Source organism: Myotis yumanensis, unplaced genomic scaffold (assembly GCF_028538775.1).
Source record: "Myotis yumanensis isolate MYYU_CA2020_CCGP unplaced genomic scaffold, mMyoYum1.0.hap1 SCAF_3, whole genome shotgun sequence".
NCBI lineage: Eukaryota > Metazoa > Chordata > Mammalia > Chiroptera > Vespertilionidae > Myotis > Myotis yumanensis.
In genome coordinates this window covers 81,585,288-81,600,917 of record NW_027223754.1, presented here as the reverse complement: position 1 = coordinate 81,600,917, position 15,630 = coordinate 81,585,288, and the positions used below count along the sequence as shown (strand labels likewise).

The following is a 15,630-nucleotide window of genomic DNA, read 5'->3' as shown; positions in this document are numbered from 1 at the left end:
CCTCAGCCCGGCCTGCAGCCTCTCCAATCTGGGATTCCTGTGGGATCGGGCCTAAACTGGCAGTCGACATCCCTCTCGCAATCCGGGACCACTGTCTCCTAACTACTCCCCTGCCTGCCTGATCGCCCTTAACCACCCTGCCTGCCGGCCTGCTCACCCCCAACTGCCCCCACCCCCCGCCGGCCTTCTCGCCCCCAACTGCCCGCACGGCCAGCCTGATCACCCCCAACTGCCCTCCCCTTCTGGCCTGATCGCCCCTAACTGCCTCTGCCTCAGCCCCGCCACCATGGCTTTGTCCGGAAGGACATCTGGAAGGTCTCCTGGTCTTATTAGCATATTACCCTTTTATTAGTATAGATAAGCACAGACTTCCATGTGATACATTGTTTTGTATTTTTATTGTTTCTCAAAGTCCTTATGCAGATTTCTTAGCATCAACCTGTCTCCTGCCCTATATTCCATTTATACTAGAAATTTCCCATTGTCCTGGGCTTTAAATATACAGTTGATCTTTGAACAATGTAGGGGTTATGGATACTGACCCCTTCTGCAGTCGAAATCTATGTATAACTTTTGATTGACTCTTCTAAAACTTCACTAATAGTCTACTGTTGACTGGGAGCTTTACCAGTAACATAAACATTCAATTAACACATAATACATTATATATATTGTATACCATTCTACATAATAAAGCGGCAATATGCAAATTGTCCATCACACCCTCACACAAGATGGCTGCCCCCATGTGGCCACAAGATAGCCACGCCCATGTGGTCACATGATGGCCGTGCCCATGTGGCCACTAGATGGCTGCCCCCATGTCGTCACAAGATGGCTGTACCCATGTCATCACAAGATGACCGCCACAAAATGGCCAGCAAGGGAGGGCAGTTGGGGGCGAATGGACCTGCAGGAGAGGGCAGTTGGGGGTGACCAGGCCTGCAGGGGAGGGCAGTTGGGGGCAACTGGGCTGGTAGGGGAGGGCAGCTGGGGGGGACCAGGCCAGCAGGGGAGGGCAGTTAGGGGTGACCAGGCCAGCAGGGGAAGGCAGTTAGGAGTGACTAGGCCGGTAGGGAATAGCAGTTAGGGGCGACCAGGCCGGCAGGGGAGGGCAGTTGGGGGCTATCGGGCTGGCAGGAGATGGCAGTTAGGTGTCAATCAGGCTGGCAGGGGAGTGGTTAGGGGCAATCAGGCAGGTAGGCAGGCGAGTGGTTAGGAGCCAGCAGTCACGGATTATGAGAGGGATGTCCCAGATTGGAGTGTGCAGGCTGGGCTGAGGGACACACACACACACACACACACCCTTACCCTTTGCACGAATTTCGTGTACCGGGCCTTTAGTTTCTTATAATAATGTAAGCTAGAGAAAAGAAAATGCTATTAAGAAAATCATAAGGATCATCTGAGAATTTTTTCAGATTATAGCAAATCTCCAAAAACTTTGCCAAAATATTTATTGAAAAAAATCTGCATATAAATGGACTCACTCATTTTAAACCCATGTTGTTCCAAAGTTAACTTTACTTTGTTTCCAGACTTTTCTTCATAGTTTTTTTTTTTTTTAATTAAATTTTTATTGTTCAGATTACATTTGTTCCTCTTCCCCCCCCATAACTCCCCTCCTTCCAGTTCCCGCCCCACCCTCCGCCCTCACTCCCCACCCACTGTCCTCATCCATAGGTGCACAATTTTTGTCCAGTCTCTTCCCGAATCTCCCATTCCCCTTACCCCCCCAAAAATAGTCAGTCCATTCCCTTTCTATGTCCCTGATTCATTATAATCACCAGTTCATTCTGTACATCAGATTATTTATTCACTTGATTCTTAGATTCACTTGTTGATAGATGCATGTTTGTTGTTCACAATTTGTATCTTTACCTTTTTCTTCTTCCTCTTCTTAAAGGATACCTTTCAGTATTTCGTATAATACTGGTTTAGTGGTGATGAACTCCTTTAGCTTTTCCTTGTCTGTGAAGCTCTTTATCTGACCTTCAGTTCTGAATGATAGCTTTGCTGGATAAAGTAATCTTGGTTGTAGGTTCTTGGTATTCAGCACTTTGAATATTTCTTGCCATTCCCTTCTGGCCTGCAAAGTTTCTGTTGAGAAATCAGCTGACAGTCGTATGGGTATTCCCTTGTAGGTAATTGAGTCTCTTTCTCTTGCTGCTTTTAAGATTCTCTCTTTGTCTTTTGCTCTTGGCATTTTAATTATGATGTGTCTTGGTGTGGTCCTCTTTGGATTCCTTTTGTTTGGGGTTCTCTGCGCTTCTTGGACCTGTAAGTCCATTTCTTTCACCAGGTGGGGGAAGTTTTCTGTCATTATTTCTTGAAATAGGTTTTCAATATCTTGCTGTCTTTCATCTTCTGGCACCCCTATTATTCTGATGTTGGTACGCTTGAAACTGTCCCAGAGGCTCCTTACACTATCTTCACACTTTCGGATTCTTTTTTCATTTTGCTTTTCCAGTTGGGTGTTTTTTGTCAAATCTTTGGTTTGATTCTTGTGCTCCTCTGGTCTGCTATTGGGTATAATATTCTTTATTTCAGTCTGTGTATGCTTACTTTCTAATTTCTTTATTGTAGCATCGAGGGTCTCATTAGTTTTCGTGAGGCTCTGCACAAATTTATGGCAAGCCCTCAAAATTGCGATTCTTAGCTCCATATCCTCCATTTCTGTCATGTTTTTTTGTCTCCGCATCTTTTATGCTTTCTTGGTGCACCCCCTTGTGGTCTTTGTGCGCAGTCTTGTTCTAGCCAAGCCTTAATTGTTGTAGTTAACACTAGAGGGATTTGACCACCAGGCCGACTGGCTGCAGGAAACAGCTGTGTGGAAAACGTCTGCCTTCTGGGGAGGCGCTAATCCAGCCTTTGCCTGAGGCGATCGGCAAATGGCTGTGCGCAGGGTTTGGGCGGGGCGGGATCCACAGGGCGGGCGGAGGGAGCAGTTATGGCCACTCTCAGTCCCGTTCCCAGAGGCTCTGCTTCTCAGAACCCCGGCAGCCGCTGCAAACCTCGGAGAGAAAGCTGCCCTCAGGTTCCAACTGATGCCGGATAATCCCGCTTCTCCCGTTTGAGTCTGGGTCCCTAGAGGCTCGCCCGGATCTGGAGTCTGAGACTCACTCCCGACCGAAAACGACAACCGCGCCCTCAGCCACCAGCCCGCTTTGCGCGCGCACCTCGGTACCTTTGTATTTTCCACACTGCGCCGCCTCTGAGCCTCGGTTTGCTGTTCTCTTTCCTTCTAGTTGTAGAGTCTCTCTTCAGCCAGCTTTCCTGTGGTTCTGGGTGATGTCCGTTCTGTCTTTTAGTTGTATTTTTGAAATGGTTGTTTGCGGCAGCGGTCTCCGGTGTTTACCTACGCCGCCATCTTGGTCTCTCCGAATTCTCTTCATAGTTATTCTTTTGACTGAAATGCTCTGCTTGTCTCTGTTGAAGAAACACTGTTGGCTTTTAAGTTCTAATTCAAATTTTTTCTTTCCTTGATGCCACCTTCTTTTCACAGTCATTGGCTCCCTTAAAACCCTTTTTTCTGTGTTTTTAAATTTCTTGCACTGTATTATGATGCTTATATATTGCTTAACTCTCCTACTAAATTATGAGCTTCTGAAAAGTAGGAACTATAATTCCTTCCTCTTTGATCTTTTTATCTTTAGCACTCAGGTTAATCCAATTGAGCTGTGAATATGTTGTGATTATTAGGAAGACATAATCCTTGTTACATAATTTCCAAATGATGAAGTCACCTTGGCAATACTATAATAATTTGAGCTTCAGGCACACTAATTTTATAAAAAGTTTTCATATTCTTAAAATTGTATAAATCTTAAAAATTTTTATTATAGTGCTTTTACATTCCCTTTCTTCCTTTTTATCTAGATAAATAAAAATAAAAATACCTACAAAGGAATTCACAAGAATGCTGGGTGACGTTGCATACCCCAAGGATAGAAATGTACCAGAGCTACTGCTACCACCCTGGCAATGAAGCTGGGCTTCAGGAATAAATGAATATGGGAATTCATATCATCAGGATATTTTTCATCCAGTTCTCATTTTTGCTCCTTTCCATATATCAGCTTCTTTCTTCTCTCCCTGAAGATTGCTTTCTCCCATGACTAAAAATGTGGCTTCTAGCCTCTTGTAAACTTTAAGTACTTCAGCTTTAGCCAAGAGGAGGATGACCCTGTATGTTTCCAGATTAAAAATCCTGGGAAGGAACTCACTGGATGGGACTTATTTATTTCTTTTTCTTTCTTTCTTTCTTTCTTTCTTTCTTTCTTTCTTTCTTTCTTTCTTTCTTTCTTTCTTTCGATGGGACTTCTTTCTTCCTTTTTCTTTCTCTCTCTCTCTCTCTCTCACTCTCGCTCTCTTTCTTTCTTTCATCCTTGCCTGAGGATATTTTTCCTATAGTTCTTCAGAGAGAGTAGGAGGGAGGGAGGAAGAGGGAGAGACAGAGGAAAACATCAATGTGAGAGAGATATCAACTGGTTGCCTCCCACACGCACCCCAACTGGGGGTGGGGAGTGATACCACAACTGCGGTATGTGTCCTTGACTAGGAATAGAACCTGTGACCAGAATGTCTGTGGGCTGACATTCCACCCCCTGAGCACACCAGCCATGGTTCTGTTTAATTTTAAAGTTTAATTAAGTTTTATTATATGCTGGTGTTTTGTGAAATATAAAGATAGTAAGGCATTCTTTACCCTACAGTTCAACTTGAGAGATAACAAGTGTGAACACTCAACCGAAAATTCAACTTTAAAACCATTTAAGAAAGACTAAATAGCCCTAGCCGGTTTGGCTCAGTGGATAGAGTGTCGGCCCTCAGACTGAAGGGACCTGGGTTCCATTCCAGTCAAGGACACATACCTCAGTTGCAGGCTCAATCCCCGTCACTGATTGGGTGCGTGCAGGAGGCAATCAGTTAATGTGTCTCTCTCACATCGATGTTTCTCTCTCTCTATCTCTACCCCTCCCTTCCACTAAAAATATCCTCGGTTGAGAATTTAAAAAAAAAAAAAAAAAAAAAGACTAACTATAAGATTAGTTGATGCCAACAGCAAAACTAAATGTTCTGTGTTCCTGATGCCAACAGTAAAGTATTTCCATGAAGCCAATGTCTATATTTGGAGCATTTATGAAATATGAGAATGTGCTAATTGACTAATCCCAACAACTATTACACAGAACTTCTATAACACAGGAAAGGTACTTGGAGTCATCATTTTAGTAATTTCACAGAAAGAAACTTTATGGAGGGATGTAGGGAGGTCTAACTGAAACAGTTTTCATTCCGTGAAATTATTTGGAAGTTAACATAAAATTTTCTGAACTTTTTATTTTGAATTTTTCAAGCACACATGTTTAAAGACAAGTTCAACATGCACCTTATACCTAGATGCAATAGTTGTTAACATTTTGCTATGTTTGCCCTCTCTTCCTCCTCCACCTTCTCTTTCTCTCTCTCTTTCTATATACACACCTGTGTTGCTGTTGAACCATTTGAAAGCAAGTTGCACACCTCAAGATACTTGTCCCCTAAATATTCCATCATAAATATTTTTTATTACACAAGACTTCTAGATTTCAAAACTACTGTGCAGTATTTCCGGTTTAAGAAAACACAGAATTATCCTAAACCATTTATGGATTAAGTTATTTAAATTTGGAGAGTTGGTATGAGAAGTGTGAGCTGTAGTGTTCCAGAGAGGCTTTAGCTGAGCCAAATCCAGAGTGTTTGGCAAGATAGAATGTCAAGGAGCAGTCTACACGTTAGCCTGGCAACAAGATCCCTGAGGCATTAGGGCATTTCAGTCTTCATTGCCTTTGTGAAATAATGTGATATAAATGAAAAGGGTGTAATTTTCAGGACAAGAATAAAAAGCCTGATATTTTCTAAAGTACCAGAGGAGAAAGGATTCAGCAAATATATTCTCCCAAAAATGGTCTGAGAACTTAGAACTGTGTTGTCAGAAAAGCCAGGCAGAGAGGAATTTTAAAGAGAGAGGCATAGTAAATTTCAAAAGTTGATTCAGATCTGTTTTGTTGTCTTTAGAGTTATTGGAAAAATTCAAATTCTACAAGATTGGTTTTTAAGCAAAATGCTAATTTAAAATAGAATACAATTCTATTTACTCTTTTGCATTCACTTTTCACATAAAAAGCCATAATAACCAGAATTATGTGGTATAGAACAGATAGATCAATTGTTCTCTTTATATGCCATTTTTTAATCATCTAAAAATTAAACACATTTTTTCATCTATTCAGGACTTTATAACATGGTAAAATTTGGTGATATAAGATTCATACGCTTTTTTGTAAACCCCCCTTTAAAGACAAAGTATTGTTAACTATGTTGCACTTGGGGCTTAAACTGCTACTTTTCAATAAAAAAATAAATAAAAGTTGTGAAGAATATGAGTCAGTAACAATGAGCATCCTCCCAAGTTAGTAATAGTATTATTCATTGTATTGTAGATTAGTAATTCTTTGTTGCTATTAAACAATGACTGTAAAGAAAAGAATTAAGTGTATACTTAATTACACTTAATTCTTTTCTTCATTTCTCCTTTATTTCTAGTGACCAGATTTTCATAAAAATTTCTCTCTTTTACCAGAAATTTTTATGTGGGGAGAAGTGCCTGGATCAGCTAATTCAGAGACTGCTTCAGTCAGCAGACGAAGAAGCTGTTATTGAGTTTTTGGATGAAAATCTTAAGTCAACAAAATGCTGATTTATTATTTACAAGAGGCCCGATGCACGAAATTGGTGCAAGAGTAGGCCTTCCTTCCCCCGGCTGCTGGCACTGGCTTCCCTCTGGCACCCAGGCAGGGAAGCACCCGGGACCCGGGCTTCCCTCACAGCCCCGGCTTCATCTGGAAAGTCATCTGGAAGGACGTCTGGTCTAATTAGCATATTATGCTTTTATTATTATAGATATATTATTACATAAGTGAAATGGACCTATGCAGGAAGCTGACAGAGGCATGGGAATCTTTGAGACTTCATAAAGTACAGCTAAAAATGCACAATAATTACAAATGTTTTTGTTTTTTAATTCTCACCTGAGGATATGTTTATTGATTTGAGAGAAAGAGAGAGAAACAAACATTGATCGGTCGCCTCACACATAGGCTCCAAATGAGGATCGAAGCCGCAACCTAGGTATGTGCCCTGACCAGGAATCGAACCCACAACCTTTGGGTGTACAAGATGATGATCCAACCAACTGAGCCACCCAGTCAGCTTACAAATATGTTTTTTAACGAATCAATCACATTTCTTTTTCTTTCTGGAAGAACTTGAAAACCAAATTTTAATTTTGATGATCTTGTAAACAAAGTATTTTTCATGGTTTAATAACATGAAGGTTAGAATTCTACTCAGCAGGAAGATAGTTTACCTGGTGCTTCCTGGCCATCACCCTGTGCTGGTAGACTTGTCAAGGGAAGAAAGCTTACCTAGCATTGTGATCAGCCTCTCGCTAAGAAAATTGGTAACTACAGGGATGTCCAGGCCACCTGAGTTACTCAGGAGGTACAGGCCCAGTTTCCTTACGCAGAGTCATTCACGTGCTTGCCAATAAAGCAGTTCTCAATGCATTATTCTAGTAACGGAACATGTGGGTCTGATTCTGCCTGCCGGCTATGTCCCCATACTGGCACACTGACTCCTGGGGAGATGCTGGGGGTGGCTCGTTCACAAGACCTTTCTGCTGGGCAGCACTGAGGCCTGCTCTATGGCGTGGCTGGGCTCACTTTATTTCCCAGCCCATCTTGTAGAACATCTGGAATCTAAGAATCTTCTCAGAACTCCATAAACCTGGTAATCTCTTTTTCTAATTCACCATTTTTCTTCATTTCTTGATGCCAGCTATATTGCAGAGATAGGTTTAACTCTTTGTTTATTTCTTTCACTGTTCCTTTTCATGCTGACATTGATTTCTGCTTTGATTTAATTCCTTCTTTAACTCTTGTTTCTCATCTTCTAAATTCATACAAAAACATGATTCACCCTCTAGTGAAGCCTCTGTCATAGATAGTTTTTTGGGGGTGTCAGCCAGTTCTCTTTGAAGTTGTCTAACAACTGTATCTTCTGTCTTTTGACACTGTGTTTGGCTTAAGTCTCTTTCTACACCTTCTAAATCCAAAGTCCTTTCTCTGAGCACATCTCTTATGTGATGAAGCTCAATTTCTAAGCTATTGAATTTACTCTCTCCTGCTTTAGAAAGTTATTAAGAATCTCATTATTGGCAGAGCTGCCTCAAACTGATTGTCGGACTGCAGTGGGAAGACCAGGGAGGGTTGGGGGACTGGAGGGAGGGGAGTAAGAGATCAACCGAAGGAATTGTATGCATCCATATAACCATAACTAATGGACAGAAGACACTGGGGGGTAAGGGAGGGCAGGGGCTTGTTAAGGGCGGGGGGGAAAAAAGGACACTTATGTAATACCCTTTGTAATACTTTTAGCGAAAAATAAAAATAAAATAAAATAAAAAAGGATCTCATTATTATATTTGAGGTCTCTCTTTATTCTTTTCATACTGATATATTCTTTTAAATTATACCATTCATTGATTAACTCCTTATTTCTTTCACTCAGCATGTTAGAAATAAGGCAAGCCCCAGAGTTAAGGGGTCCTGGTAGAACACAAAGGATACTTGGGGGTCAGACAGCAAAGCAATATCTTTACTTCTGCAGAAGGGTGTGCAACCAACAAAGTCTGGTAAGCAAAGACTTCGCACTCAGATTTAATCCCTGGCACAGTCTGCCCCTCACCCTGAGTGCTTAAGGCTCGGGTTCACATTCTTGCACGATTGGCTAATTCAAAGGAGGGTTGGGGAGGTTAGACATTTAGGAAACCAAAACTTGAAATGGTGGCCTCCTGGGAAATTGCAAGTCATGCAACTTAGAATGGCAGCCGAGAGAATCATTGATTGGCTGCCTCCAGTGGGGAGATCGAGCCTACAATCCAGGCATGTGCCCCTAACTGGAATAGAACCTGGGACCCTTCAGTCTGCGGGCTGGCGTTCTATGCACTGAGCCAAACCGGCTAGGGCTCAAAATGACTGCTCTTAAGCTGAGGAACGTCCTCCTTTGACAAAAAAAGATTACAGGTTGATTCTCATAATTCTCACAAGCATAAGACCTTGCTTTTCACTTTTGACTTTAATATTTTTATGATGTTCCTAAACTGATCTTGAATATTAATTACTGTCTTTCCATCAGCTTTGTTGTGAGCATGATCCAGGTGTTGCAGAAGCAATGTACAGTGGTGCCTTGATTTACGAGTTTAATTCGTTCCGTGACGGAGCTCGTAACTCAAATTCCTCGTATGTCAAATCAATTTTCACCATTACAATGAATTGAAATGCCATTAATCCATTCTGGACACCCAAAAAACACCGCAGTTGTTTTGTTAAATGTATTTAAAAATAACGAATATTGCCCTAACCAGTTTGGCTCAGTGGATAGAGCATCAGCCTGCGGACTCAAGGATCCCAGGTTCGATTCCGGTCAAGGGCATGTACCTTGGTTGCGGGCACATCCCCAGTAGGGAGTGTGCAGGAGGCAGCTAATCAATGTTTCTCTCTCGTCGATGTTTCTAACTCTCTATCCCTCTCCCTTCCTCTCTGTAAAAAATCAATAAAATATATTAAAAATAAATAACGAATATTGTATAAAAACATAATACTGAACAATAGAATGTAGTGCAATAAACTTGTTTTATTAAGTTTAATGTACAGCATTTACTTTGGAGATCAAACGACTTAAAGATGCTGATGGAGTTGGAGGAGAAAGGCTGAACTGAATAACTGAATCTTATTTGCTTATTTTTGCCCTTTTCGCCACGCTTTCATCACTTTCATCTACAGGAATTTTTGATAAAAACCTGTCCAATGAGATCTGTTTCATCCTCCCTTTCAGAATATTTCTGAAATGAGTTAGGCAAGTGTCATTAAATAGCTCCATCGCACGCCCAGTTGCAATTTTTTCTGGGTGTTTCTTTTGAATAAAGTCTGAAAGTTTCTCCCACATTCCGAACATTTCCTCTATCTCACTTACAAAGATAACCTCCTCCTCCTCTGTGTCATCTATTTCCTGCAAAACCTCTGTGTGCTGCTGCGTCTGTAGCTCCTTTAGCTCCTGTGTTGTCAGTTCCTCGGAGTGCCCCTCGATGAGCTCGTTGATGTCACCTTCATCCATGTCCAGGCCCATGGACTTGCCGAGGGACACAATCTCCTCCACCACTGCCGCTTCAGGTTCGAGTCTTTCAAAATCCGTTTCAGACACTACCTCAGGCCACAGCTTCTTCCACGCAGAAGTCGAGGTCCTCTTTGTAACACCCTGCCAGGCCATATCGATAATTCTGAGGCATATCACGATGTTATAGTGGTCCTTCCAGAACTCTCGAAGGGTGAGGTTTGTGCTCTCCATCACCTCAAAGCAGTGGCGGAACAGGTGCTTGGTGAAGAGCTTCTTGAAATTAGAAATCACCTGCTGGTCCATTGGCTGCAGGATAGGGGTGGTGTTAGGTGGAAGGTAGAGAACCTTTATAAACTTGAATTCTTCAAGGATGTCATCTTCAAGGTTAGGTGGGTGAGCCAGGTGCATTGTCCAGGACAAGAAGAGCTTGCAGGGGTAGGTTATTTTCCTGGAGATAACGTCAGGACCAAAGACCAAATTCACCCACTCCACAAAGATCTGCCTGGTGACCCACGCCCTCGGGTTTGCCCTCCATATAACCTTCAGAATCTTATGTGACTTAAAGGCTCTGGGGTTTTCTGAATGATAAACGAGCAGCGGCTTAATCTTGCAGTTGCCGCTTGCATTGGCACACAGTGCGAGGGTTAGCCTATCCTTCATGGGTTTGTGGCCTGGCATCCTCTTCTCTTCTGCCGTTATATAAGTTCTCCTTGGCATCTTCTTCCAGAAGAGTCCTGTCTCGTCACAGTTGAAGACTTGCTGGGGGATGTATCCTTCTGCTGCTTTAATTTCAGCAAACGTGTTGAGGTAATCCTCACCTGCCTTTATATCCGCGCTCGCTGCCTCACCATGTCTGACAACGGAGTGAATGCCGGTCCTCTTTTTAAAATTTTCGAACCAGCCCCGACTGGCTTTAAACGGCTTGCCCGATGCCTCGTATGTTGAAGTGCCTGGGGTCTGCTGCAGCAAATCAGCGTAAATAGCTCATGCCTTCTCACAGATTATAGCCTTCGTCACAGTATCTCCTGCGAGCTGCTTCTCCGTTAACCACACCATTAGCAGCTTCTCCATATTTTCATGGATAGATGTCCGCTGTTTAGAAATTATTTTAACGCCCTTGGCTGGAGTTGTAGCCTGTATCGACTCCTGCTTCAGTATGGTGCAGATCGTAGAAGTGCTACGCTCGTACTGCTTCGCCAAGTCGATTACATGCACACCTTGGTCATGTTTTTCGGTAATTTCTTAATTCAATGCACATCATCCACTTCTTTTCTCAGCACTGTCCTTCACACTTACTTTCTTCAGATCTATGGTTGAAAAAAACGAAGTTTTGCAAAATAACTCTAAGCACAAATGCGAGCACAACACTGATGCTTCAACTAAGAGCTCTCCACTTAAAGTGAACGAGTGAGACACGTGATGCTGGGCTGATGTTGCGTTCACTGTGATGTTCGCTGCGCCAACTAGCGGTGGGGTATCTGAAGCTGGCTCCTAACCCGAATTTTAGCTCGAAACTCAAAGCAAAAAATCGGCCGAGAGACGGCTTGTATCTTGAAAAACTCGTTAGTCAGGACACTCGTAAGTCAAGGCACCACTGTATTTTCAATTAGTAGGTGAGATCGCCGCTCCTGTAAGGATTCCTGCTTTCTAATGTCTTTATTCACTTTACCTTGTTCTTTTTGATACATGTGTTCAGTTGCCTTCTTTTTTTAAAAAAAAAATGTTTTATTGATTTTTTTTTTTTTTTTTACAGAAAGGAAAGGAGAGGGATAGAGAGTTAGAAACATCGATGAGAGAGAAACATCGATCAGCTGCCTCCTGCACACTCCCTACTAAGGATGTGCCCACAACCAAGGTACATGCCCTTGACCGGAATCGAACCTGGGACCCTTGAGTCTGCCTGCAGGCTGACACTGTATCCACTGAGCCAAACCAGTTAGGGCAAGTTGCCTTCTTTTGACACTGTGTTTGCCTTAGGTTTCTTTCTACACCTTCTAAAACCTAAGTCCTTTCTCTGAGAGCATCTCTTGTGTGATGAAGTTCAATTTCTAAGCTATTGAATTTACTTTTTTCTGCTTTAGAAAGCTGTTGAGAAAGAATCTCATAGTTATACTATAGGCCTGGTGCACAGATTCGTATATCAGTGGGGTCCCGTGGCCTGCCCTTCAGGGATCGGGCTGAAACCAATCTGTGGTTCCCAGGTGCAGGTGAAGCAGATTTGGGGCCAACAGTGCCCCAGCAGCAACCTACCTACCCCATGGCCAGTTCCATGAGGAATTAGGCTCCCTCCTCGCTCCTCCCTCCTCTCTGGGTCCGGGGTGGGGGTGAAGCAGATCGTTATTATATTTTAGGTTAGGCCTTCATTTTGTCCCATAAACAAAACCATTCATCTTTTTCTGTTTAGCAAGTTGTAGGTGTCTTTTTGATGTCTGACATTGCTCATTATCCCATAGCAGTAGCCAATCTAGACTGGTGTGATTCAACTTCTGCTTCCAGTCTTTCTCTGTTTTGTTTTTCACTCTCCATTTGGAGTTTAGCATTATATTCTCAGTTGTCAGAACTTCAAGCTGTCCATTACAGTATATTGTAATGCTTTTGTTAATGTGTCCTCATTCAGTTGTATTGTTTTTGAAGATGGTCATCCTTTTCTTTGACAATTGTGGTCTTGGTGCAGGCTGCACAGGGAGTTGTGTCTTCCTTCTACCTCTGTCATTGCACATTCTTCCATGGCTTCGTGGATTTTCTCTGGGTACTCCGGTTTTCTCCCACTTCCCAAAGAGATGCACTTGAGGTGAACTGGCATCTAAATTGTTCCAGTCTGAGTGGAGGTGGGTATGAGTGCACCCTGCAATGGGAAGGTGGCCTGTCCTGTACAGGGCGAATGCCTGCCTTTTGCCCTGAGCTACTGGAATAGGCTCTGGCCTCCTGTGTCCCTGAACTGGAATAAGCAGGCTGGAAAATAATGATCTCGCTTTTTTATTAATCTTTCTTAAATGTATGTATAGTTCATATTTATTTCAGTGTTCACTATTAGAAGTGTTTTGGGTCTTTATTTAGAAGTTTGGTGATGTGTTTGTGACCAGAAATATGCTGTAGGAACTTAACTCTTGTTTATATCAATTAGCCTGTGGTAAAATGGTTTTATCAGATGCTGTCGTTTCAACTTGAAGTTTTCAAGAACCTATCAATGATGTTTAGTGAGGACTTACTGTGTATACTATGTGTTTTCCTATACCTACATACCTATGATAAAGTTTAATTTATAAATTTAGGTACAGTAAGACATTAACAACAGTCCTATATAATAAAAGCCCAGCAACCAAACGGCAGCACGACCAGTTGCTATGACTGACCACCGGGGGGGCAGATGCTCAACGCAAGAGCTTCCCCCTGGTGGTCAGTGCACACCCACAGTGGGAGCACCGCTCGGCTGACCAGGATGAGCAGCTGCTCAGAGGGTGGGTCCGCAGCCCAGAGGGCGGGTCCAGAGCCACTTGGCTGACCGGGATGAGCAGCGCTCCCACAGCGGGCCGATCCCTGCAGGCCATGCCCCCTACAAGTGCATGAATCTCATGCACTGGGCCTCTAGTAATATAATAAAACTAGAGGCCTGCTGCACGGAATTCGTGCACTGGGGTGGGGGGATTCCTCAGTGAGGCCTGTGCCCTCTCACAGTCTGGGAGCCCTGGGGGGATGTCCAACTGACGACTTAGTGGGCCTAAGCCGTCAGTTGGACATCCTTAGCATTGCCACGGAGGCGGGAGAGGCTCCCACCACTGCTGCTGTGCTCGCCAGCTGTGAGCCTGGCTTCTGGCTGAGCAGCTCTCCCCCTGTGGGAGCACACTGACCAGCAGAGGTCAGCTCCTGCGTTGAGTGTCTGCCCCCTGGTGGTCAGGCACAGCATAGTGACCAGTCATTCCACCGTTTGGTCATTTACATATTAGCCTTTCATTATATAGGATATGCTGTAGATGAGGCCCCTTCGAACCATAAGAAATGCAAAAAATTCACTGTAACTCATTCTGGAATTGTCCCCACTTAAAATCAAATTGCCCCCCCCCCCCCCCCCCCCCCGTGGGGCGTGTGCTACACCTTGGGAACCACTGTGCTTGACACTTTTCCTCTCTGAGCTTCATTTCTGCATATGCATATACATGGGAATTGTAATCTCTTCTTCGCCTACCTCACTGGGTTGTCATGAGGAGGTTCTGAGCTAATAAACCTAGAAATGTTTCATCAAGTAAGTGATCTCTAAAAGGGAAGGGATTGTTATTTTTAAGCCCACGGGTACCCTCGCAGGTAGCGGGTGCTGATTAGGGGAGGAGGGCATGATTGTTTCCTGGGACTGTAGCTATGGAAGCTTTGCAGAGGGTTCCATAGGCCTCAGAGGGGCAGGCTCTGGCCAGCAGCCCTGTAGCAGTGGTCGTCCCTGGAAGCACTGGCTAGGGGGAGGGGGGAGTACTAGGAGGGTGACAAGGCTGAAGGGGGAGTAACTGTCAAACCTCCCCACTTGGCACCATTCTTTATATTGTACATGGCCTTTTCGCAGATGTATGTGCTCAGGGCGGGGGATGAGTCTGACCCTGAGGGGCCACTTAGGCCTGCCTCCACCTGGGACTGGAGTTGTAGGGAGGAGCGGTGTGCCTGGCCCCAGCGGAGGGGGCCCAGCAGCAGCAGGCCATGGGCCTCAGGTGCCTCGGGGGTGCTGACGGGTTGTCGCAGGCGTGCTATTGTTGTGGGCGCCCCTGGCGGGGGTGGCAGGGGAAGAGATTGGGAGTCGGAGATATGGGCTGCAGCTACCCCCAAGGCTGGGTCTTCTCCCTGTCTGGTCAGCCTCCCCGTCCCCCCGGGGGTGCGGGGGCTGGGGTAGGGTGTCCGTGCAGGGGGATTGGAAGAGCTCCCCATGGCCGCTTCCTCTTCCTTCTTTGCAGTCCGGGCTCCCGTCAAGCACTCTCCTCAGACCCCCAGGAACTTGGCTCCGGCTGCCCTGCCCCTCCATGGCTCCCTGCAGCCCCTGCCCCCCTCGGCTCTCCCCACCGCCCGCCTGTCAGGAGGCTGCCAGGATGCCCTGCTGCGGGGCCACCGGGGAGTATGCGCTAAGCCTTAGCTAAGCCCCCGGCTTGCCGCGCGCCGGCGGGCCCCCCTCTTTGCTCTTCACTTGCCACGCTGGCCTTCACTCGCTGCTCCTGCCCGGGGCCAGCCGGCTTCGCTCCATTGCTTAGCGCCTACATATGCAAATTAACCGCCATCTTTCTTGGCAGTTAATTTGCATATCACCCTGATTAGCCAATGGGAAGCCTAGCGAAGGTACGATCAGTTACCCTTTTTGTCTTTTATTAGATAGGACTAGAGGCCTGTTGCATGAAGAGATTTGTGCAATAGGCTTTCCCTTCCCCTGGCTGCCGGCACTGG

The 15,630-nt window shown here is 44.6% G+C and overlaps 1 protein-coding gene across 4 annotated transcripts in view; it reads left to right on the top strand.

Annotated features, from left to right (window-relative positions):
• MTRF1 (mitochondrial translation release factor 1) overlaps positions 1-15,630 on the top strand; it is a 58,210-nt gene that overhangs the window by 34,537 nt on the left and 8,043 nt on the right. Inside the window, exon 11 of one of the 4 annotated variants that reach the window (XM_070409010.1) lies at positions 6,626-8,397. The exons of 2 other annotated variants lie outside the window; for them this stretch is intronic. In XM_070409010.1, coding sequence (XP_070265111.1) covers positions 6,626-6,742 — 117 coding nt within the window. In that variant the 3' untranslated portion in view covers positions 6,743-8,397. Of the gene's footprint in view, positions 1-3,879; positions 6,153-6,625; positions 8,398-15,630 lie in introns of those variants that run through there. One more of the 4 variants, XM_070409011.1, reaches the window with a different exon arrangement.